Source organism: Coregonus lavaretus, assembly GCF_964263955.1.
Source record: "Coregonus lavaretus genome assembly, chromosome: 23".
Classification (NCBI taxonomy): domain Eukaryota; kingdom Metazoa; phylum Chordata; class Actinopteri; order Salmoniformes; family Salmonidae; genus Coregonus; species Coregonus lavaretus.
The window spans coordinates 30,094,422-30,118,716 of NC_140010.1; the positions used below are offsets into that span (position 1 = coordinate 30,094,422).

General features: G+C 45.7%; 1 protein-coding gene across 1 annotated transcript in view; it reads left to right on the plus strand.

The window, feature by feature from the left end:
- Nucleotides 1-24,245, plus strand: part of LOC311099075 (chloride channel protein 2-like) — a gene marked incomplete at both ends in the record, with an annotated part of 62,186 nt that extends 37,941 nt beyond the window's left edge. Inside the window, 22 exons of the mRNA XM_084139692.1 lie at nucleotides 9,418-9,549; nucleotides 9,834-9,962; nucleotides 10,394-10,527; nucleotides 10,991-11,071; nucleotides 11,611-11,634; nucleotides 11,968-12,046; nucleotides 12,129-12,254; nucleotides 12,730-12,814; nucleotides 12,936-13,037; nucleotides 17,833-17,935; nucleotides 18,230-18,385; nucleotides 18,572-18,641; nucleotides 18,725-18,835; nucleotides 19,666-19,879; nucleotides 20,086-20,219; nucleotides 20,604-20,869; nucleotides 21,270-21,482; nucleotides 21,888-21,953; nucleotides 22,381-22,419; nucleotides 22,540-22,644; nucleotides 23,093-23,179; nucleotides 23,697-24,245. Coding sequence (XP_083995818.1) covers nucleotides 9,418-9,549; nucleotides 9,834-9,962; nucleotides 10,394-10,527; nucleotides 10,991-11,071; nucleotides 11,611-11,634; nucleotides 11,968-12,046; nucleotides 12,129-12,254; nucleotides 12,730-12,814; nucleotides 12,936-13,037; nucleotides 17,833-17,935; nucleotides 18,230-18,385; nucleotides 18,572-18,641; nucleotides 18,725-18,835; nucleotides 19,666-19,879; nucleotides 20,086-20,219; nucleotides 20,604-20,869; nucleotides 21,270-21,482; nucleotides 21,888-21,953; nucleotides 22,381-22,419; nucleotides 22,540-22,644; nucleotides 23,093-23,179; nucleotides 23,697-24,245 — 3,005 coding nt within the window. The remainder of the gene's footprint in view (nucleotides 1-9,417; nucleotides 9,550-9,833; nucleotides 9,963-10,393; nucleotides 10,528-10,990; nucleotides 11,072-11,610; nucleotides 11,635-11,967; nucleotides 12,047-12,128; nucleotides 12,255-12,729; nucleotides 12,815-12,935; nucleotides 13,038-17,832; nucleotides 17,936-18,229; nucleotides 18,386-18,571; nucleotides 18,642-18,724; nucleotides 18,836-19,665; nucleotides 19,880-20,085; nucleotides 20,220-20,603; nucleotides 20,870-21,269; nucleotides 21,483-21,887; nucleotides 21,954-22,380; nucleotides 22,420-22,539; nucleotides 22,645-23,092; nucleotides 23,180-23,696) is intronic.
- Nucleotides 24,246-24,295: the final 50 nt, after the last annotated feature.

Below are 24,295 nucleotides of genomic sequence, written 5' to 3' on the forward strand. Positions count from 1 at the left end.
CAACTCAACCAAATGTAAATCAAGACTAGACGTTGAACTGACGTCTGTTCCCAGTGGGACCGTCTCGACGATGTCATCAGTCTCCAGTGGTTATAGCTCCCCGGATGTGGAAGGGCACACGCCTGTGTGGTTGGCATGTGGGCTGGACTTTGGTATCTGTGTGTAGTTTCACCTGGGAATCATTCAGCTCTCCGATTCCATTGAACATTCTGGATGGTTGTCCACAAGTTCATCTGCCGCTGTGCGCTTGACTGGTGAGGGAGACGGAGTTGATTATCTTGATCAGGCTTAGCTCCTCAGTTGTTTGGTAGCTTAGCAGGGAGTAGCCATCACCTTGAATGACATAGAATGTGCTCTGAGTTTTCTTGTCTTGCCTCTACATTGCATGTGAGTGCACCAGCAATGTGCAGTGGGTTTGTGGAGCCATATGAAAATATCTTGATTTTGGCCTGGCTGAGCTGCGGCCGTGGCTTAAGTGTATTGAAAACCACCTCTGATAATGTTCACTGCAGCCCCTGTCTATCAGAAATACTACTCTGACACCATTTAGCTGAATGTGTGTCTGTGGTTGTCTAACACTTGTCACTGTTAACCACAATCACTGCTTGATGAATCTCGCCTCGCACTTTCACTATGTGTTGCGCTTACTTGGTTAACTTTCTGCCGTGATCTGTGTCGTTTAGCATTGTCTCTGGTGTCTGTGTGCTGCTCATGTTTTGCTTTTGATCGACACTGCTTTTCAAAGTGATTTTGTAGTACTATGGCTCTACCATGAGGTGTCGTATTACACGAGTGTTGTCGTAAACAATGTAGTAAATGTTACTGCACTGTCGGACATAGAACATTACATGTATGTGTGCCTGTGTGTGTATATTCCAACTCAATGTGTTTGTGTCCATGTGTGCATATGTGTGTGTGCGTGCTCACCTGAGTGTGTGTGCACGCCCATGCGCATGTGTGGGCGAGGTGCCATTCAGCAGGTGCCCTGGCTGGCTGTCGTCATCTGGGCCTATCACGCTGCCACAAACACAGTTGTGCCCCTGCTTCCCTCAATGTCCCCCTGTGACCTGCCCTCTATACCCCGGCTACTGCCCCCATCACTCTCTGCCTGTCAGTTGCTTTCTCTCTCTCTCTCTCTCTCTCTCTCCCTCTCTCTCTCCCTCTCTCTCTCTCTCTCTCTCTTCTATCTCTTCTATCTCTCTCTCTCTCTCTCTCAATTCAATTCAATTCAAAGGGCTTTATTGGCATGGGAACCATTGCCAAAGCAAGTGAAATAGATAGTAAACAAAAGTGAAATAAACAATAAAAATCTCTCTCTCTCTCCACTCACTGTCAACTGCGGTTCTGTCTCCCTTGATTTATCATTCCTCTCCCTCTTATCTCTTTCCTTTTCCCCCTCTCCCTCCATCTTTCTCTCTCACTTGTCCATCTCTCCCTCCCTACATCAATATTTATCTCGCCATCTCTCACCAAGATAACACGTTTGAATTTCAAATCAGTAGTATATGTTTATTTAAGGACAAAGTGATATTGATATCCTTGTGGCAGTGAAGGGACATTGGTTAAATACAGAAAATGTACAGAAACTGTGTCAGTAGAACACTTTTAGTGTCTTGAGGGACACAGACCATGAATGCTCTAAACACTAAACCAGTAGAATTCCAGACTTTGCCAGTTCATAGAAAAAGGAGAATAAAATGAGTCCAATGAAGCCTCTTTTCACTGACCTAACTTTATTTATATATATATATATTTTACATATCAGCCCATAGCCTCTCAAAGGCTGTGTCCCAAATGGCACCCTATTTGCTAGTGCACTACTTTTGACCAGAGCCCTATGGTCCCAAAAATAGTGCCCTATATAGGGAATAGGGTGCCATTTGGGACACAGTCTTTGAGAGGCTATGGGCTGATATGACTGTGTAGTAAGACAAAGACAGACATATAGAGAAATAGGTCAGCTAAAAGAGGCTTTATTGGACTCAATTTATTAATGGACTGTATCCCTCAAGATACTCAAAGTGTTCTACTGACACAGTTGCTGTACATTTTCTGTATTTAACCAATGTCCCTTCACTGCCACAAGGATATCAATATTACTTTATCCTTAAATAAACATATACTAACTATAGTGCAGTTTGATAGTGCAGTTTAAGGAGATTTTACAGCTAACCACTGTAGCTATTTCACATGCTGATAATGACTTTGGTATTATTGAGTGATCATTGGCTAGAACTCGAATTGCTAGGAGGCTGGCCCACGTGGGGGAACATTTAGGGAAAATGGTGCAGCACAGCTTTCAAACTAAGGATTTCGTGGCTAATTGAGGTAAGACAGTAATTCTGCTAATAGATTATGCATGTATGAACTACACATTGATACATCCAGCCCAAAGTGGGGGGTTGAAAAAATACTTAATAGTCGTCAAAGTTCCAGAGCATGTCTTTAAAGGAAAAATCCACCCAAAACCACTAATTCCTATAATTTACAGTGTTAAATAACACTAATATGTGAGAACAATATTTTCTGTGATTCATTTTTCAAGTCAAGTTTTTATTATCACGTGCACAAGTACAGTGAAATGCCTTTCTTGCTTGCTCTTTCCCAACAATGTGTCAGTAGCTGAGTGTAGATGCGGTGTGGAAATCAAGCGCAGGAAACACGGGCGTTCGTGAACAGACTTTAGTAAATGAAGTCAGCACCAAACAGGCGAACAGCCAACCCAACCGGGAGGCAAAATACAAATTACGCACAAAATACAACGTGCGTAAAAGGCAATAGCGCACACAGTGCGGACTCTCGAAAACAACAAAACACGAGAGTAATAACGAGAGCAACAGCTAGACAATAACCAATCACACATAACACCTGACCCAACACACGATAACTAAATAGGAAACCAAATCAAACACTAACAAGGGACAGGTGTACAAACAGACAAAACCAAACAAACATGAAACATCGAACGGTGGTAGCTAGTACTCCGGGGACGACGACCGCCGAAGCCTGCCCGAACAAGGAGGAGGAGCAGCCTCGGCCGAAACCGTGACAGTACCCCCCCCCTTGACGCGCGGCCCCAGCCGTGCGCCGATCCCGGCCTCGGGGACGACCAGGACGACGCGGAGCAGGCCCCTCACTGCGGTGGAGATCGGCGCTCGTCTTATGCCGACGGATGGCCCGCTGCAGATGAACGTGGGCAGCGTTCCATGTCTCCTCCGAGCGCCGCACCCACTCATCCACCGCAGGGGCCTCGATCTGGCTCTCGTGCCAAGGTGCCAGAACCGGCTGGTACCCTAACACACACTGGAAAGGGGTTAGTTGGGTGGAGGAGTGGCGGAGAGAGTTCTGTGCCATCTCGGCCCACGGAACGTATCTCGCCCACTCCTCCGGCCGGCCCTGGCAATAAGACCTCAGAAACCTACCCACATCCTGGTTGACACGTTCAACCTGCCCATTACTCTCCGGGTGGTAACCCGAGGTAAGGCTCACCGAAACCCCCAACCGTTCCATAAAGGCTCTCCACACTCTGGAGGTGAACTGGGGGCCTCGATCAGACACTATATCCTCGGGTACCCCGTAATGCCGGAAGACATGGGTAAACAGAGCCTCAGCGGTCTGTAGGGCAGTAGGGAGACCCGGCATGGGAAGGAGACGACAGGCCTTCGAGAACCGATCCACAACGACCAGGATGGTAGTATTCCCCTGTGAGGGGGGAAGGTCTGTAACAAAGTCCACCGAGAGGTGGGACCAGGGTCGTTGTGGAACGGGCAGGGGTTGTAGCTTACCCCTGGGCAAATGTCTGGGCGCCTTACACTGTGCACACACCGAACAGGAGGAGACATAAACCCTCACATCCCTGGCTAACGTTGGCCACCAGTACTTAGTGCTAAGGCAGTGAACTGTCCGGCTGATACCTGGATGTCCAGAGGAGGGGGACGTATGAGCCCAATAAATGAGGCGATCGCGTACCTCGAGCGGAACGTACGTCCGACCCACTGGACACTGTGGAGGACTTGGGTCGGTGCGTAACGCCCGCTCGATCTCTGCATCGACCTCCCATACCACCGGTGCCACCAGACAAGACTTTGGTAGTATGGGAGTGGGCTCAACGGACCTCTCCTCCGTGTCATACCGCCGAGACAGGGCATCTGCCTTCCCGTTCTGGGACCCAGGGATGTAAGTGATTTTAAACACAAACCAGGCTAGAAACATAGTCCAGCGGGCCTGGCGAGGATTCAGTCTCCTAGCTGCCCGGATGTACTCCAGGTTACGGTGGTCCGTCAAAATGAGGAAAGGGTGTTGAGCCCCCTCAAGCCAATGCCTCCACACCTTTAGGGCCTGTACCACGGCTAACAGCTCCCTGTCCCCTACATCATAATTCCGCTCCGCCGGACTGAGCTTCTTAGAATAAAAAGCACAGGGGCGGAGCTTAGGTGGTGTGCCAGACCGTTGTGAGAGGACGGCCCCAATACCGGCCTCGGACGCGTCTACCTCTACCTGGAATGGTAAAGCGGGATCCAGATGCGCCAACACCGGCGCCGAGGTAAACAGGTCCTTCAGTCTCCCAAAAGCCCTGTCCGCCTCAGCTGACCACCGCAAGCGCACCGGACCCCCCTTCAACAGAGACGTTATGGGAGCTGCCACCTGTCCAAAACCCCGGATAAACCTCCGGTAATAATTCGCAAAACCCAAGAACTGTTGCACCTCTTTCACAGTGGTTGGGGTTTGCCAATTACGCACAGCTGACACCCGGTCAACCTCCATCTTCACCCCTGACGCAGACAACTGATAACCCAAAAAGGAGACCGACTTCTGAAAGAACAGGCATTTCTCTGCCTTGACATATAGGTCATGCTCCAACAGTCTCCTCAACACTCGGCGCACCAGGGCTACATGCTCAGCTCGGGTAGAACTGTACACCAGAATATCGTCTATGTACACGACTACTCCCTGCCCCTGCATGTCCCGGAAAATCTCATCTACAAAGGATTGGAAGACTGAGGGAGCATTCATTAACCCATATGGCATGACGAGATACTCGTAATGACCGGAGGTCGTGCTAAATGCTGTCTTCCATTCATCGCCCTCTCTAATGCGCACCAAGTTATGCGCTCCTGAGATCCAATTTTGTGAAGAACTGAGCACCGTGTAATGACTCCGTCATAGTCGCAATCAGAGGAAGTGGATAACTGTACTTCACCGTAATCTGATTGAGACCGCGGTAATCAATACACGGGCGCAAACCTCCATCTTTTTTCTTCACAAAAAAGAAGCTCGAGGAAGCGGGTGAAGTGGAGGCCCGTATGTATCCCTGTCTCAGAGACTCAGCGATGTAAGTTTCCATCGCCTTCCTCTCCTCTTGAGACAAGGGATACACATGGCTCCGCGGGAGTGCTGCTCCTAACTGGAGATCTATCGCACAATCCCCCCGTCTATGAGGCGGCAGCTGCGCCGCCCTTGTCTTACTAAACACCAGTGTCAAATCGTCATACTCGGGGGGAATATGCAGTGCGGGCATTTGATTTGGACTCTCCACCGAGGTCGCCCCTATGGAAACACCCAGACATAGCCCCTCACACTGAACAGACCACCCTTTAAGAGCTTTCTCTCGCCACGAAATAGTAGGATCATGGGTAATCAACCAGGGAAGTCCCAGCACCACCGGATACGCAGGAGAGTCAATCAGATAGAGCTGAATCGTCTCCTCATGACCCCCCTGCGTCTTCATCCTAAGGGGCGCTGTAACTTCCCTAATTAACCCAGATCCTAACGGACGGCTATCTAGGGCATGTACAGGGAAAGGCTTATCAACGGGAAGGAGAGGAATCCCTAACTCTACACAGAACTGGCGATCTACAAAATTCCCAGCTGCGCCTGAATCTACTAGCGCCTTATGCTGGGAATGAGGTGCAACCTGTGGAAAACAAACAGGCAAGGTTATGTGAACGACAGAAAGCTCTGGGTAAGTAGGACGCCTACTCACCTGGGAGGACTCCCCAATGCGTGGCCTGCCTTCACCTCCACCGGGGGACCTTCCCCAACACCTAGCCGCGGTGTGCCCTCCACGGCCACAGTTGGTGCAGGGAACGGCCCCCCTCGGGTTCCTACTCCTCCGTTCTCTAGCGCCAGCACCTCCGAGCTCCATAGGGCTCGGCTCGGAGGTGCCGGAAGGTGGAATGGGCAACCCCCACCCGGGACGTCCACGGGTGGCGAGCAGGGTGTCCAGCCGAATGGCCATGTCGACCAGTTGGTCAAACGACAACGTGGTATCCCTGCACGCCAACTCTCTCTGGACGTCCTCCCAAAGGGCTGCAGCGGAAGTGGTCTATGAGGGCCCGCTCATTCCACCCTGCATCTGCCGCTAGAGTCCGGAACTCCAAAGCAAAATCCTGTGCGCTCCTCATCCCCTGTCGGAGGTAGAATAGACGCTCCCCCGCCGCCTTCCCTTCTGGTGGATGGTCAAACACGGCACGGAAGCGGCGGGAGAACTCCGCGTAGGTAATAGTAGCGGCGTCTATTCTCCTCCATTCGGCGTTGGCCCACTCCAACGCCTTGCCGGTGAGACAGGAGATGAGGGCGGAGACGCTCTCGTGTCCCGAGGGCGCCGGGTGTACGGTGGCGAGGTAGAGCTCCACTTGCAGCAGGAACCCTTGACACCCGGCAGCGGAGCCGTCGTACGCCCTCGGGAGCGAGAGCCGAATCCCGCTGGGTTCCGGAAGGGGGACAGGAGGACTGACCGATGGGGATGGTCCGGTAGGTGGGGGCGTGGGTACCCCGCTGCTTTCCCATCGGTGGAGAGTGTTCATCACCCGATCCAGGGCGTGACCGATCTGGTTGATCCTGTCCTCCTGCCCACGCAGACGGTCCTCCATGATGTCCGTTGGCGCGGTTGCTCCTGCTGATTCCATGGGTGTGATGTGTGATTCTGTCAGTAGCTGAGTGTAGATGCGGTGTGGAAATCAAGCGCAGGAAACACGGGCGTTCGTGAACAGACTTTAGTAAATGAAGTCAGTACCAAACAGGCGAACAGCCAACCCAACCGGGAGGCAAAATACAAATTACGCACAAAATACAACGTGCGTAAAAGGCAATAGCGCACACAGTGCGGACTCTCGAAAACAACAAAACACGAGAGTAATAACGAGAGCAACAGCTAGACAATAACCAATCACACATAACACCTGACCCAACACACGATAACTAAATAGGAAACCAAATCAAACACTAACAAGGGACAGGTGTACAAACAGACAAAACCAAACAAACATGAAACATCGAACGGTGGTAGCTAGTACTCCGGGGACGACGACCGCCGAAGCCTGCCCGAACAAGGAGGAGGAGCAGCCTCGGCCGAAACCGTGACACAATGCAGTAATAATCAATATCAGTAGTACTATAAATGTTTTAATAAAAAAGTCAAGTAGAACAAAAACACACAAGAAATGTGAATAAGAAGAGAACACAAGAACACAAGAAAGTAAGTAAGTCTTTAACAATTTTCCTGGCCTTCCTTTCACACCACCTGATATGTTGTTATAATAAGGTTGGTAGAAACGTGAAAATCTTTTGCAGCGTAAGTCGACTACAAAACCCACAATGCAATAGCTAGCAAAGGTAGCTACACACAATAATACCAAAGTCAATATCAGCATGTGAAGTAGCTACAGTAGTCAGCTGTAAAATCTCCTTAACAAACTGCACTATAAATTTAGGAGTTTACAATCTCACCATGTTCAACCTGCCAGCCTGGTCTCATAGACTAAACGTAGCATAGTAAATGTAATTCCGAGAAACTCAAATGAGTATGATATGTTACGTTTGGTATGGTTACATAAGACAGATGGTTACTTAAGGCAAAAACTAAAGTAGCTTGGTTGGTCGGCGTATAACGCGAACGTCTAGCAACCCAAAAGTTGCGAGTTTGAATCTCATCACTGACAACTCCTCTGTAGCTCAGCTGGTAGAGCACGGCGCTTGTAACGCCAAGGTAGTGGGTTCGATCCCCGGGACCACCCATACACAAAAAAATTTATGCACGCATGACTGTAAGTCGCTTTGGATAAAAGCGTCTGCTAAAATGGCATATTATTATTATATTATTATTAACTTTAGCATTTTAACTAATTAGCAACTTTTCAACTACTTACTACTTTTTAGCTACTTTGCAACTACTTAGCATGTTAGCTAACAAATTAATACATACCATATGAAACGTAAAATATCATACTAAATGGAGTGTCTCGGATTTCCGTACAGAATAATACGAATATGAATGCTTTGAGACCAGATTGAGCATTGTGATAAAGCTGCACTACCTACACTGGAAGTTAATTGAAATATGACTTTTAAATCGCGAAAACGTCTGTCATACCTCAGATTTCAATACTGGCCGATGTCATAAACCTGGATGTTGTCTTCTCGCTCGAATGAACCATTGATGATATTTTTGCGATATTCCTACCTCGAGAAATTTGTAATTTAACAGAGGTTCACCACATTTCTCCTATTTTTCTGCTTCAGTCCATGGTCTTTAGCTTAGTGCTGTTGCGAACTTCAGACGTCAATCTGCAGCTGCTGGGAAGGGTTAGGTTTAGGGGAAGGGTTAGCTAACATACTAAGTAGTTGAAAAGTTGATAATTAGCTAAAATGCTAAAGTTGTCAGTGTTGAAATTCGAATTCGCAACCTTTTGGTTGCTAGACGTTCACGTTATATGCCAACCAACCACCCTACTTTCATTTTTGCCTTAAGGAACAATCTGTCTGATGTAACCATACCAAACGTAACATATCATACTAATTTGAGTGTTTCGGATTTTACAATAACTATGTTACATCTAGTCTATGATACCAGGCTGCAATGCTATGTCATACCGGCTGTATTTCTGCCTGTGTCAATGGCTGGAGCTCAGATACACATGAAAACATGAAATGACCCCAGGAATCGATAGAACATTGCTCAGAGATACACAAATATGATATAACATTCAGAATCGATGAATCTTTCTTTTAATTTGACCCTCCTCTCAGCAGGAAAATAATCCTGCAGCAACAGGAAATGTGAATTAAAATGTGGATTATAAATAATCTACATTTTTGTAGGGGTTGATACATTTTTCGTTAGGGAAAATCAAGTCGCTCTCTTTCCACCCATCTCTAAGTCCACTCATTCCTTTCCTCTTCATTCAGCTCAACATGTCGCAATGCATCTGTCCTTCTTTCCCACTGGCTTTTCACACAGTGTTCCTTCTGTCTACATTTCTCTTTTCTTATATTTTTGTGCTCTCTCTCTATCTCGCTACCTCTCTCTCTCTGCCTGTTACTGTGACTATTTCTCGCTTATCTTATCCTTTATTTTCTTATAGTTTTTCCTCTGTCCTTTCTCTCCCACCCATCTCTCCCTTTCCTCCCTCTCTCCAGTGTGTACGTCTCGCTGTCAGAAGTTCCTGATCTCTCGTGTGGGCGAGGACTGGATCTTTCTCATCCTCCTGGGTCTGGTCATGGCCCTGGTCAGCTGGGTGATGGACTATGCTATCGCCTTCTGTCAGCAAGGTGAGAGAGAGTGATGAAGTGGGAAGGAAAGGGAGGGAGGGAGGGAGAAAGGGCGGGGGAGAGAGAGAGAAGGATGTATCCTTGGGTCTAGTCATGGCCCTGGTCACAGTGGTCAGCTAGGTGATGGACTAAGCCCTAGGGAATGGAAGGAGGGAGAGAAAGAGAGAACGGGAGGGAGAAGAAGAGAAAGGTAGCTGGCGGGAGAGCGGGATAAATATTCCTAGCTCCCCTAGTGTCAAAAAGTTTATTTAATTGGTTTTATATATCTCTGTGTGTCTGTGCAGCTCAGAAGTGGATGTATGGGGGACTGGACAGTAACATGCTCCTGCAGTACCTGGCATGGGTCACCTACCCCGTGGTGCTCATTACTTTCTCAGCAGGGTTCACACAGATACTGTCCCCGCAGGCTGTGGGTAAGAGACACACTCACGCTCAAGTGTGACACACACACAAGTACATGAATGGGCACGCAGACACACACACACACACACATATACTCTCTCATTCAATTTCATCTCACACCTACATTCATTGCTAATCATGCACACTCATATATTTAAATACCTCATTTGCATACAGAATGAAACACTGTGCATGATTGTTTAAAGGTCACAGATGTATGGAGTGGACTCAGTTCACATGAGTAGTTGGCAAAAGTTATACAACTTCAGGACATCCTTGACTATATCCTTGAAACCGCTAGTACTAACAGCCTTGAATACATACATAATCTGGAAGTTGATCCATGAATATACATTTTACTCCCTCTCCTTCTCTCCCTCCTCCGGCCCTCTCCTCTCCCATCTCTCCTCTTCCTACTTTCTGTCCTCCTCCTCTTTCTCAGGTTCGGGTATCCCAGAGATGAAGACCATTCTGAGAGGCGTAGTACTGAAGGAGTATCTCACCTTTAAAACCTTTGTGGCCAAAGTTATCGGGCTGACCTGTGCTCTGGGCAGTGGCATGCCCCTGGGAAAGGAGGTGGGAAACCCATAGGAGACTGTTACGGAATGAAAGTGAAATGTTTGAAATTCCTGGGCCCGTATTTATAAAGCATCTCTGAGTAGAAGTGCTGATCTAGGAGCAGTTTTGCCTTTAGATCATAATGAATAAAGTTATGGACAGGGGGCGACCAGTTCTGCCTTCTTTTTTTCTCCCTTTCCCTTTCCCCCTCATCCTCTGACCCCTACCCCTCCATCTCTCCCTTTCCCCCTCATCCTCTGACCCCTACCCCTCCATCTCTCCCTTTCTCCCTCATCCTCTGACCCCTACCCCTCCATCTCTCCCTTTCTCCCTCATCCTCTGACCCCTACCCCTCCATCTCTCCCTTTCCCCCTCATCCTCTGACCCCTACCCCTCCATCTCTCCCTTTCTCCCTCATCCTCTGATCCCTACCCCTCCATCTCTCTCTTTCTCTCTCTCTCTCCTCTGATCTCTCTCTCAGGGCCCGTTCGTTCATGTGGCCAGTCTGTGTGCAGCCCTCCTGAGCAAGTTCTTGGCTGCCTTGTTTGGTGGAATCTACAAGGTGAGAGACCCCCCCCCCCCCCCACACACACACACCCTAACCTTTAACCCTGCACACATGCTTACTCCCACTCAATTTGGTTTTAGTATCTGTGTGATACCTGTCTGACCAGCCTGCCACCCCTCCAGGACCCACTCTCACCCCCACTCACCTGAGTCCAACGCTTGGCTCCAATCTGGCTCCTGTCTGTGGTTCTCAGTCTGCCAAGAGATTACTTTCTCTGCCATACACCACCCAAGATTTGGAGGAGGAGGAGAATGAGGAGGAAAAGGAGGAGGAGGAGAAGAAAGAGGGGGAGGGAAAGGGAGAAGAAGGAAGAAAGTGTCAAGTTTACTTTATAGAGCTTCCATATTGATCAGTGTCAGGGCTCAATCCATTTGAACCCAGTCACTATAGGAGATTGCATTTACTTTCTGTCCAAAAACCAAAGCAACGATGCATTAAAGAGAATATCCCAGAAGATTTTGGTCTCTGCTTTTCTTCATTTGAACTCTTAGGTACTCACTCAGATTTCTGTCTTTTCCCACTTACTGCTTAAGGAAGAGCCCTTTGAGGGAAACAAGGTACGAGTGCACGTGTGTCTAAGTATGTGCACCTCTCAGAGTTTCCACTTTTCATGTACACATGTTGGAGCGTCATCTGAGCACCATTCCATTTCTAATCAAGGATTTCTATTATATTCTATGTGAATGACACATGACATGCATGACATCTCCCTTTGCTTCATGTTATTCTGTTCATTCTAACATTCCTCTCTGTGACTCCATTACATTCCAATGCCCTTGGCATTCCCTTTTTACCAGAAATGTGTATATTTGTATGTGTGTTTACATGTGTGTATGTATGTACTATGTGTGCTTGCACATACGTGTGTGTGTGTGTTCCTATTCCTACAGAATGAGCTGAGGAACACTGAGATGCTATCAGCAGCGTGTGCAGTGGGGGTAGGTTGCTGCTTCGCTGCCCCCATTGGAGGTAATTAGAATATACTTTGGGTGAGAAATACAATAAGTGAAAGAATGATATTACTGCAACAGTGATTGTGTGTGTGTTGCAGGTGTGCTCTTCAGCATTGAGGTAACGTCTACGTTCTTTGCGGTGAGGAACTACTGGAGGGGCTTCTTCGCTGCCACCTTCAGCGCCTTCATCTTCAGAGTACTGGCTGTGTGGAACCAGGACGAAGGTGAGGAGGTGTGTGTGAGTGTGTGTGGGGGGGGGGAGTGCCTTGGGTCTGGGTCACTGAGCCAGTAGTTAGTCAGAGGTGACTCATGAACCTCCCGAGTGGCGCAGTGGTCTAAGGCACTGCATCGCAGTGCTAGCTGTGCCACTAGAGATCCTGGTTCGAATCCAGGCTCTGTCGTAGCCGGCCGCGACCGGGAGCCCCATGGGGCGGCGCACAATTGGCCCAGTGTCATCCAGGGTAGGGGAGGGAATGGCCGGCAGGGATGTAGCTCAGTTGGTAGAGCATGGCGTTTGCAACGCCAGGGTTGTGGGTTCGATTCCCATGGGGGGCCAGTATGAAAAATAAGAAAATTATGTATGCACTCACTAACTGTAAGTCGCTCTGGATAAGAGCGTCTGCTAAATGACGTAAATGTAATGTTATTCTCCCTATTTCTCTCTCTCTCTCTGTCACTCTATGTCTGTCCTTCTCTCAGAGACCATAACAGCCCTCTTTAAGACACGTTTCCGTCTGGACTTCCCCTTTGACCTCCAGGAGCTGCCAGCCTTCGCCATTCTGGGGTACGGGTTTGTTGTGTGTCTTTTGTGTCCAACACACCCAGGTCTGACTCCTCCTCATTCTGATCACTTCAATGGCTATTGAACTAGAATGGTGTGTGACTCTGTCCCCTCTCCTCCTCAGGATTGCATGTGGTTTTGGTGGGGCTCTCTTTGTCTACCTGAACAGACTGATAGTAGAGTGTATGAGGAAACAGAAGACAATCAACAAGTTCCTGCTCAGGAAGTGAGTCTAATACAAACACGCACACACACACAACTTCATACACTGCTACACACACACACCAAACACACACACACACAGTGCCGGCTCGCCCTATACGTGGACCACGCACTGCGCGTCGGAGGCCCAGACAAAAATACAAATAAATAATTTTTTGGAGAAAGAGAGTTTGAAAGAAAACACTTTTGAGAGTTGGAATTCTAGAATACACAAGGTGCAGTACGACTACAAATTAACTAACATTCTCTCAAGTCTTGTTTTGGGCCCAAGGGTCGTAAGGTGTGAGGCCCCAACCAAATCTCGCTTTGGGCCCGCAAATGGCTAGAGCCCTGAGTTCTTTCATACATGAACAGCAGTATATTATAGAGAAGATAAACACTGTAAAACAGAATGGGAGCACCTGAGCAACAACCACTTTTTTTTTTCCAGAAAATGACCATGATCCATTGGGTAATTTGTTATTTTCAATGATTAGTCATGTTTTGAGCTAGTAGATATGTCCATTTTATATATGATATAATAATGAACAGATTGCATTTTGCATCCCCGTCACCTCAAGATGAATGGTTTTGACCACTGGAAAGTTTTACTTCGCTCCCGTACGCCACTGTTTTAGTTCAGTGCAGGTAGACAGCACTACTGTAGTTGCACCACTGGTGTATAAAATGAAAGGGCACCTACAAAATATTTTTTTTTACATCTATTTTGTTGTGCTGTTAAATTTGTATCGTTGTTTCATGTCCGATGGTGGTGGTCCAATGGTGTTGTTACATATCATTTGAGCAGCGTGCACCACGAGCAAATTAACTTTTCATGATGAACATGGCCCGGGCATGTCTTGGCTTTGCTGTATTGCAGCCTCTGACTCTGCCTTCCATCAGCCTACCAAAAGTTGCACCTTTGCAGACAACTGCATGTCCGGTAGGTAGCTCACAATTGAGAAATAATCAGTAGGCCTAATATTACATGATTAAATCTGTGAAATAGTTTCCCTCCCCAAGCTGTTTACAGGCGTTTAACACCAGTCTGCAGTTTGCCATCTATTTCCCAACATCAATCGTTTAAATCACATTGTTCAAATATTTTCATTCAGTTACAAAAGTAACAGTCCTGGGTGAGCCCCATATGCGAGCCCACCATGGCCGCTTTGAGGTTACAATGTAGCCAAGATGTATGCGCCAAATGAAAAAGCATAGGATAATTTGTATGTAGATAAAACAAACAGCTCTGCTTGTCTTGGTAAGGGACAGATCGAAATTTACTGGGAGGAGGGGCTGGTCCAACTCAAGGTGTCATAAAATAAATAATACACCCCCCTCTCCAAAGTAAAATATTTTCACATGACCTTCAACTTGTACTGTAAAATAAATGTAACAACCTCCCCCTCATAGAATTAACTCAAAATAATGTTTACAACCACAAATAACAATAACTGTAGCGACCCTGTGTTTATAAATGTAGATATCGACTTTGCCACTTCAGCATGCTTTTGTGGCACAGTTGCAGGGCTACGGGCCAGAAGGTTGACGGTTCGCCGACCACCACAGATGAGCTCACTCTCCCTGCCTGTTTCATTACATTACGATCAGCCGGCTGCAGACAATGATCAACTAGGGTCAAATCAGATTTTTTACATTGTGATGCCATATTTATAATTATATAAAATATATGCAACACATTTTCCAGCAACAGGTTTCTGTGCCAATGCACCACACAACCAATAAACAAAGCATACTGACTTCGGGCACTTCAATATCATGGTTTGCGTTTAACACCATAATAAATAGAGTATGTCAATCTGGACAAACAGAAAATACATCCCTCCCTACCTTGTAGGCTTACCCAGTATAGAAGGCTTGGCTTGACAATCTCCGAATGTCATTAAACTTTTTGGTGTTTTGTAACAGATGTCTCTTTCCATTCATCAATTGGCCGCTGCACAGTTTGGATAGATTGATTTTATTAGTACACAAAGATTTATACACAGATTTTTTAAAGTGATTGCACAATAAAGTCGGGGACTTATTTCTATCGTGGCCCCTATTTTTTACATAAATACATATACAATTACATAGATACAGACACATTACAGAGAAAGAGACAAATGCTCAACCTCCAGAAGAGTATGAGGGGGGAGTTTAAGTACAATTCTTACAAGCTTGTTTGGCTGGTAGCTTATTCTTTCGATGTTTGGAGCTGCTGGTGAACCATGATATGCAGGCATAATCAAAGTGACACTGGACTAGCGCACTTGCCAGAGTCTTTAGGGTGTATATAGCTAGGTTACCATCCAATTGGCGACAGATTTCATGTGAATATTCTAAAATCTTCACAAAAACAATATGCAATTTCAGAGTTTCCTTCAGGAAAATTTGGTGCTGGACAACATGACATGGAAGATTTTAATTTACCGGACATATGAGACATTTTATGGACATCCATATGCATTCAGATCCAACCTGGCTCAGCCAGCACCATCAATAAACAAGGGATGTTGGCCAAATGAGCCACATTTACGTGTCCTTAAAAACAGCCTATAACAAATTACAAAAACACTATTCCTTGTGTTTCGATGTGTAGCATATGCAACTTTATATCCTATTTGGGGTTTTTTCTTTAGGTACTTTCCTAAAACAATAATTGTTCACCTCACGGTTCAGCTGTCAGAGATTTGAGCAGTAAATGTATCAGGGCATTGCATGCAAAGGCTTAGGTGTCTACTGTATGATCTTATTTTAATAGGCTATATATATATATATATATATATATATATATATATATATATATATATATATATATATATATATATATATATATATATATATATATATATAAAGGAAGAGAAGGAAGAGAAGCTTAGGCCTAACCCCAGAGAGATAGAGATATGCCGGTGGCATGCTACGACACCGACATGTATATATTTTTTTTTATGTCAGATGGCTACTACGTCTTCTATACAGATATAGACGTACAGAAGGAGGGTAATTCGTTAATTTTCAATCCAAATATTTTATATCAAGATAAGCATTATATTATTAGATTATAGGAGTAACTCTGGTAGGCCTGAAACAGTCTTCCTCACCTCAAGTGTCGGAGTCAGTTGGAGCGCCAGGTCACACTGCCTTCATATCATAGGCCTGCAGTAGCTAAAGCTTAATAATAGCCACACCATACCAAACCTTCACAAATGTTTCTGAAGTTTATTAGGGTAATATCAAAAGTAAGTCAAGCCATTGTTTATAGGGAAAATACGAGCAGAAGACAGAATGTAAACATGGAAAATAACGCACTACCCTCCCCTGTGCCCCAAAAACCCTCCCCAAAGCAAAAAAAAAAAGTTTGATAACCCTCCCCTATTTTGGACCACCCTTCCCCCCAGTAAATGTTGAGCTGTCCCTAAGTAATATCGACAAAATAAGCCATTTCTAATATGCATGCTGCTAAGACAAGTTAATTTGAAACATTTTCATGGTGACATTGCTTCAGCGCCAAAAAGAAGTCCATGTCGGAGGAAAAGCAGAATGGGCCATTAGTCCCCTGTAGCTCAGTTGGTAGAGCATGGCGCTTGCAACGCCAGAGTTGTGGGTTCGTTTCCCACGGGGGGCCAGTATGAAAATGTATGCACTCACTAACTGTAAGTCATACTGGATAAGAGCGTCTGCTAAATGACTAAAATGTAAAAAAATATATATATATATATTAATGTGCTTGCTGGGAATACGATTTTGTTATTCCTCATACTTTTCATGATTATTCAGTTTCTTCACGATTTGTTGTAAAATATGTAGCCTACTCACTGTGGTTGTTGTTCAAAATTACAATTTTCAAATAATTGATAGTAGCCTAGTCCTGTAACTGCAGGCTACAGATTTGTTCAAATGTAAAAACCCTTTTTTCTCTCATCTTAAAAAGACAAGATTCTCAAGATAGGCTACTGTAGAATGATTTCTGTTAAAATTGTGGAGTGTTAAGAACCAAAATGCAATTACATTATGTACGCAGTGCTGTTCTTTGTTTCTATTGATCAAATTAGGCCTACACAATAACAAAATATGCAGGCTGTATATGAGTAGCTCGCAAAAAAAGGTTTTATATGAAGTAGTCTTTATAAAATAAATGGTTGGAGACCCCTGCTCTAGCCCAAACTGTTCAAATATGACCCATATTACCGGAGCTACATTTTATTATTTTTATTGCAGATTCAGGGCCACAATTTATGGATATATATATATATATATATAGCTGCCAAAAGAAATCACATTTGATCATTATAAATTAATAATAAGTTTGCAATATTGTTTTTATGTGAACATAATCAATTAACTCAAGTTTGCATTTTCAAGTTGACAGTTCTTGTTCAAAGCCCTACCAGATAACACTAGCATCTTGAGAAAGAAAATTGTTAAAAGATAACTCAAGTTCACATTAGTAATTGTACTAAATTATTGTGATTTCATTATTTTTGACAAAAAGAAGATGAAAACACAATGTGCAATTTAACAATACTTTTTCTTAACCTAGCAAGTGCAAAATTCTAATTCAAATCCTTATTGGCTAAAACAATATTATTCCTCCCATTTTTTTATTAATTTCCTCATTGTCGTGTTATCCTGGCCACATTCTTAACAGTTTGGCCTGTCAATCAATCACTGTGGGTGGTTTTTAAAAAATTTAAATGGTAAGATTTTGCACCCCCACTTTCAGACAAAGTCAGGTGCCCATAGCGACACACACACACACGCACACACGCACGCTCGCTCGCTAACTCACTCACACACTCACACTAATGAACCCACAGCTCTTCTCTCCATGTCAGACGCCTGGTGTATCCTGCCATGGTCACCTTGATCATCTCAACCCTCACCTTCCCCCCTGGGTTTGGACAGTTCATGGCTGGACAGGTCAGAAGTTCCACATTTTTTATATCTGTGTCTGTGTATCTGTCAACCGCAATGTGTATGATACACTTTTCAAAATATAAGACCAGGGATGCATCTCAATTGTCTAAAACAGCTTCCTCTCCTTGTCCCCTTCATATTCTCTGATATGAAGGATCAGTCCTGTGATGTCTTCACCTATCCTATTCTCTTAGATCAGTGAAGGGAAGGAGATGAGGAAAGAAAGCCAATTTAGACTATTAAGATTGGTACAGTATATCCCAGTCCTAACAGCTCTATCTCGCCTTGTCTCCTCAGCTGACGCAGCATGAGTCCCTGGTGGCGTTGTTGGACAACCGAACATGGTGTCGCCAGGGCGTTGCCGAGGAGTTTGACTACATCAGCCACTCCCACGCCTGGAAACACCCCCAGGTTAACGTCTTCATCACTCTCATCCTCTTCATCGTCATGAAGGTACGTGTTCATTTATTTGAGATAGAGAGAGTGTGCAGAGTGTGTTTAGGATAGGATTCTTATTTACAATGATGGCCTGTTTTGGTGTGAATCTATGAATGTTATGCCCCAGTGTGTCTGTTTTCAGTTTCCTCTATTAACCTTCTCTCTCACACACTAGTTCTACCTTTATCTCTCGCTCCTCAGTTCTGGATGTCTGCAGTAGCTACCACCATGCCTGTGCCGTGTGGGGCCTTCATGCCAGTTTTCCTCATTGGTAAGTCACTTGCTGTGTGTACAAATGTGTGTATTTAGCCATACACACTAAAAACACTAACACTTTATGTATGTGATGTGCAGGTGCGGCATTTGGACGTCTGGTAGGAGAGACCATGGCAGTCATGTTCCCTGATGGCATCCATGCCGATGGCAGTGTCTATCCTATAGTGCCTGGCGGCTATGCTGTAGTGGGTGAGTACATCACCAGTTGCATTAAAACAAACCTGTTTTTTTGCTTTCAAGGCCCCATTACAGCTCTAACATCTCCACTTATGGCTGAATCCAATCCTGAGACTACTGAACTTAACCATAGGCCCCTCCATTTTGGCTCTCTCTGATGTGATTGAAACTGCAGGCGGTGCACCACCAGTTGCACTAAAACCAACCTGTTTTTTCATCTTCAAGGCCTCATTACGGCTATTTTGTATCTACTTATGGGCACCATCTTGGCTCTTTCTGTTCTCTAAGGTGATTGAAAATGCAGACGGGTGTGATGCCGAAGCTATTTTTGTCAATTGTGCTAGCTTATTGAATGTGACTGATGAAAATGTATTCTGTTACGATAGAGCAGATAAGCAGGTTTTGGATTGAAAATGAAATCATTTTCTGCTCCTCATTGATTTGATTGGTTAGTAGAACATCAAAGGGACAAAACCTTGAACAATTCATTTTTATTTTTGGGCATAAAAGACTTGTTGGATAAATGTAACTAGTACAATCCCATCACAAATCACTAGCTTGAGCTTTCATTTGTTTTGTTGTCTAAAACAGTATAGCTAACAAATACACTTACAGTAGCATTGAAAACCCGTACACCATCTATTGCTTATGAAACAGTGTTTTGTGGAGAGATGTAATGAATTAAATGTGGACTCACCCACTACTCCAGAGGCACTGCACTTTGGCTGTGCTACCAGCCTTTCTGTACTGTAAAAAAAAAAAAAGAAGACAAATGTCACTTTCCACCACTTTGGACAAAGTCATATTCATCATCATCCATACTGCGTATCCCTCCTCCCCAGGTGCGGCGGCGTTGTCAGGGGCAGTGACTCACACGGTGTCGACAGCAGTCATCGTGTTTGAGCTGACGGGTCAGATCAGCCACATCCTGCCAGTAATGATAGCGGTGATCCTGGCTAACGCCGTAGCCCAGTCCCTCCAGCCCTCACTATACGACTCTATCATCAGGATCAAGAAACTACCCTACCTCCCTGAACTGGGCATGGGGCACCATGAGTGAGTCCGTCTGTCCATCTTTCCTTTGTTTACGTCTCTATCTCCCTTGCTGTCTGTTACTCCCTTTATTCTTTATTCTCTTATGCTTTCAACTGTCTTCAAGAATGACTCTCTCTTCTTAACATGATTTATTGTCCTCTATTCGTCTATCTCCTATTTCATTCTTACCTCTTCTTCTTCTGCTCTCTTCTCCTCCTCTCCTTCAGGAAGTATAACATCCGTGTGGAGGACATCATGGTTAGAGACGTACGTTACATCACTCTCTCCTCCTCCTACCGAGACGTACAGGAGGTCCTGATGACTGGACAGCTGAAAACACTGGCCCTGGTTGAGTCCACAGGTAAGGGTACGTGTGCAACTGCACATCTATAGTCAGCTATAAATCCAAGATGCATCCTTCCTCCATGACACCATGACACATGTCTCCCTCTCTACTGCTTCTCTTCTCTCCCGTGTCTTTCACTTCTTCCAGCTTTTTGTTTTGGTGTCCTATTCCATCTATTCCGTATTCTGCTTATTACTCTCCTTTACTGTTTCCTCTTTCTGTCCTCTCTTTTCTCCCCTATTCCCTGCACCCCTTTTCTCTTCCTCTTTCTCCTCTCCCTTATTCTCCTTTGCTCTTTTCTCTCCTATTTTGTCACTTTTCCTCTCTCTATCTTCCTATCACACTCTCCACCCTTCCCCTCTCTCCCTCCCTCCCTCCCTCTCTCTCTCTGTCCCTCAGACTCTATGATCCTGTTGGGTTCTATAGAGCGATGCCAGCTCCAGGCACTCCTGTCCCTCCAGCTGGGTCCATTGCGCAGGCTAGACCACCTCCGGAGGCATGCCCAGGACAACGGCACACACACACACACACTGGGCACACACACACACCTGACCAGCCTGGACACCATGGACAGTCCTCCCAGCCCACCCTGCACACACACACACTCCTACACCTCCAATACCAGCGCACGCCATGGGGTTCGCTTCCTGGTGAGTGTAGCAGAGGTGAGTCGGACTCACGCTCACGTGAGGAGGTAGCCCTGCCTGCGACTTAAAGTCACTGTTACCATCGAGGGTGGTGAGGGTGTTGGGTAGTTTGGGTAAAGTTTATTACACATAATGTGTGGATGTGTATTTGGATGGACAGATATTGGTTACAGTAAATGTGTGAGTGAAGTGTGTGTTTGTCAGGATGTGTGTTAGGATAGGTGTGTGTGTAAGTACAGTAGGTGTGTGGGACTGGTTTGGTAGGGGACGTCTGTGAAGTTTGTCTAATGGGGTCTTACATTATGTGGGGCATCTTCAGTACTTCAGTATGCCTTCTACTGTCTACAGTACCTCTAACCACTGTATATTGTGTGTATAATGTCTGTATATTGTCTGTATATTGTGTGTCTCTATTTAGATCTCAACAGAGGAGTCCTCCTTCAGTGCAGCTGTGTCCAACTCTCAGCTGCCACTCAAGTCTGCTATGAAAACTGTCCCTAATATTCACAACACAGAAGCACCCAACAGCATACACACTCTCTCAATTAATAGAGACACGCCGACTCCCTCTCCTCTCTCAGGCTCTCAGCAGACTCTCTCCTGTGGTGACCCTGAGAGAGAGCTACTTGAGGTGAGTGTGTGTGTGTTTGTGTGCATGTGTCTGTGTGTGTGTGCGTGTGTACATGCATGTGTTTATGTTTATGTGTGTATGCTTGTATCCTCATATGCCTCCTTCCTTTACTTCCACTCTGTTCTCAGAGAATCTTTAGTAACTTTAAGCCCCAGCGTTGCTGTAACATAACATTGCACCTCTCCTCCCTCTCCTTAGTAAGAGAAGCAAAACAAGCGTTCTGCGTTTTAGTAACATTGTTTTCATATTTATATCACCCATTATCCGTCTCCTCTCTCCTTATCAGCTGGTAAGCCCATTATAGAGTATAATGTTGCTGTAACGTTGTTTTTAGGTTGTGTTAACGTTGTGCTAACGTTGTGCTAACGTTGTGCTATGTTAATCCCTTCTCTCCCTGGCTTTAAGAGCCCGGCAGAGCCAGAAGCTCCTGAGAGCAGGGGGCCCAAACGAGTCAGGATCTCCATGATGGTGGTAAGACTGCCGCCCGCATTAGAGTCCGTTGCTAAGTAACTGTTGCCTAGCGACCTAGCATAGAGCAAGTGACCGACCAAAATCGTTTTGGGTACTTCTACCAACCCAAAATATACTGTGGCTGTGTAGAGGGAGAGAAATGAGAGGGAGAGAAGGAGAGAGGAAGGCAAAATTGACCAAACCTGAGTTAAATCATTTTAGTGATTCAGCGGATTATTTCGCCAAAAAAAGCTCAATCAACAGTGACTCACAAAGCAAGCTGAGCAACAGCGTAGCTGCAGGGGCAGAAGCATGCACTTTTGATTGTGGTTATGTGTTTGGTATGTGTTGTTAGTCTTTCATGCTCATATGCAGTGGCGGTATGGATTCATTGTATATTTGTGTTTGTGTGTATGTGGGTGTAACCACTGTCTCTCTTTCTTTTCAGGAGTCCCCAGAAGTAGAGGATGACATGACCACAAACGAAGTAAGACTGAACTCTCTCATTGGTAAACTGGCGTGTCAGTCAAAAACAAAAAATGCAGTGACTGTTGTGAGAGCTTTATAGATGTTCTTTATTGGCTGAGTTTTTAATCCAATCCCACAGATAGCGGAGTGGGAGGAGCAACAGCTTGACGAGCCAGTGGATTTCAACAACTGCAAGATAGACCCCGCCCCTTTTCAGCTTGTGGAGCGGACATCTCTGCATAAGGTGTGCCATCATCAGTTCACCTGTCACTCAATCTACCTATCTCTTACCGATCTACCAAGCAACCCAACTGTCACGTCTTAGTTGTAAAGGTTTTTCTTGTGAGACTTGTGTTATCGTTGTTTCACTGCCAATGAAGGCAGACGTGAGCAGAGCATCTGCTAAATGACTCAAATCTAGAAATGTAACCAGACATCAGGTGTCAGACAATGGCTGAGTTCCATCTCTAAAAAATATGTTCTCTTCCCTCTGCCCTTGATGACTCCCCTTTGTTTGATGGGGTTGGTGACAGAAAGTTGATGACACACAGCTCCACTCGACAGGAGCCTTTCATTACAAATAGAAGTCTCTGCACTAGACTATGGCATTTTTGTAGTAGACAATTTGTTCTCAATGATGTTTTACCCCCTCTCTTTCATTCTCTCTCTCTCCATCCCCTCTCTCTCTCCAGACTCACACCATATTCTCCCTGCTTGGGCTGGACCATGCCTATGTGACCAGTACAGGACGGCTGGTGGGAGTGGTCTCCCTCAGGGAGGTGGGTGTTCCTGTGCATTAGAACCCTGATGTCACGGTCTTGTAGTTACTGTGTAGTTATTTGTATTTTCAACACTGATGTCATCATGCTATGATTGATTGAGTGCACTTCACCTCAAAATCACCACAAACACATTATTGATATGACATCACAGGAACACTTCCTCTTTACTTTGGCTGTGATTGTGTTAGAATATTGCCATCACCTCAGATCAGTCCTAATGACAATACTGTGCTTTATGAATCAGCAGCAATCAAGGCTAATCAATCTGCTCATTACAAAAGTTGATGCAGATTAAAGGTTGCCTTGGTAACAACCCAGTGCGCTTGGAGATCTAATCAAAAGCGTAATATGAATCACTACTCTGTGTATTCCAAAATTACTTCATAATGTTCAATTATGTCTCTTGCTCTCTCTCGCTCGCTCTCTCTCTCTCCAATCTTCTTTCCATCCTCTCCCTATTTTATTCCTTTCCCTCTCCCTCCAATCTACCTCTCCTCTCTCTGTCTAACTCTAGCTGCGTAAGGCCATAGAGGGTTCAGTGACGGTGACAGGGGTGAAAGTTCGCCCCCCTCTGGCCAGTTTCCGTGACAGCGGCAACACCACCAGCATTTCCGAGGTGACAGAGCTACACAAGCTTTGGAACCGCCACAGAGGCCTCTCATTACCACGGGAACCCACCCCGCCCGACATGGAGGACCAATTGGACGTTACGCATGAGGAGACCCCTGTCCACTTCATACAGGACCAATCAGATATGGAGTTTGAAACCATCCCTGCTGACACTATTGACCCACCATCGGAATTGATTCTTCAGGAAAGCCTCTCAATAACAGAGGACCAAACAGAGGAGTTTATCTTAGAGTGCAGCCCTTCCCACACTGACGAATCAGAGCTGGCCTGTGATTTTGACCCCTCCCACCTCCCTGAGACTGACCAATTGGAGCCGGTGAAGGAACATGGAACCCCGCCCCATGGAACCACGCCCCAGAACATAGAGCAAATGGACCAATCAGAATTGCAGTGTAAGCGAAGTCCCACCCGCACTGAGGACCAATCGGAATGACCGAAGGGGTGACGGACAGTTAGGAGTTGCTTCATGGTTCGTTGAGGTTT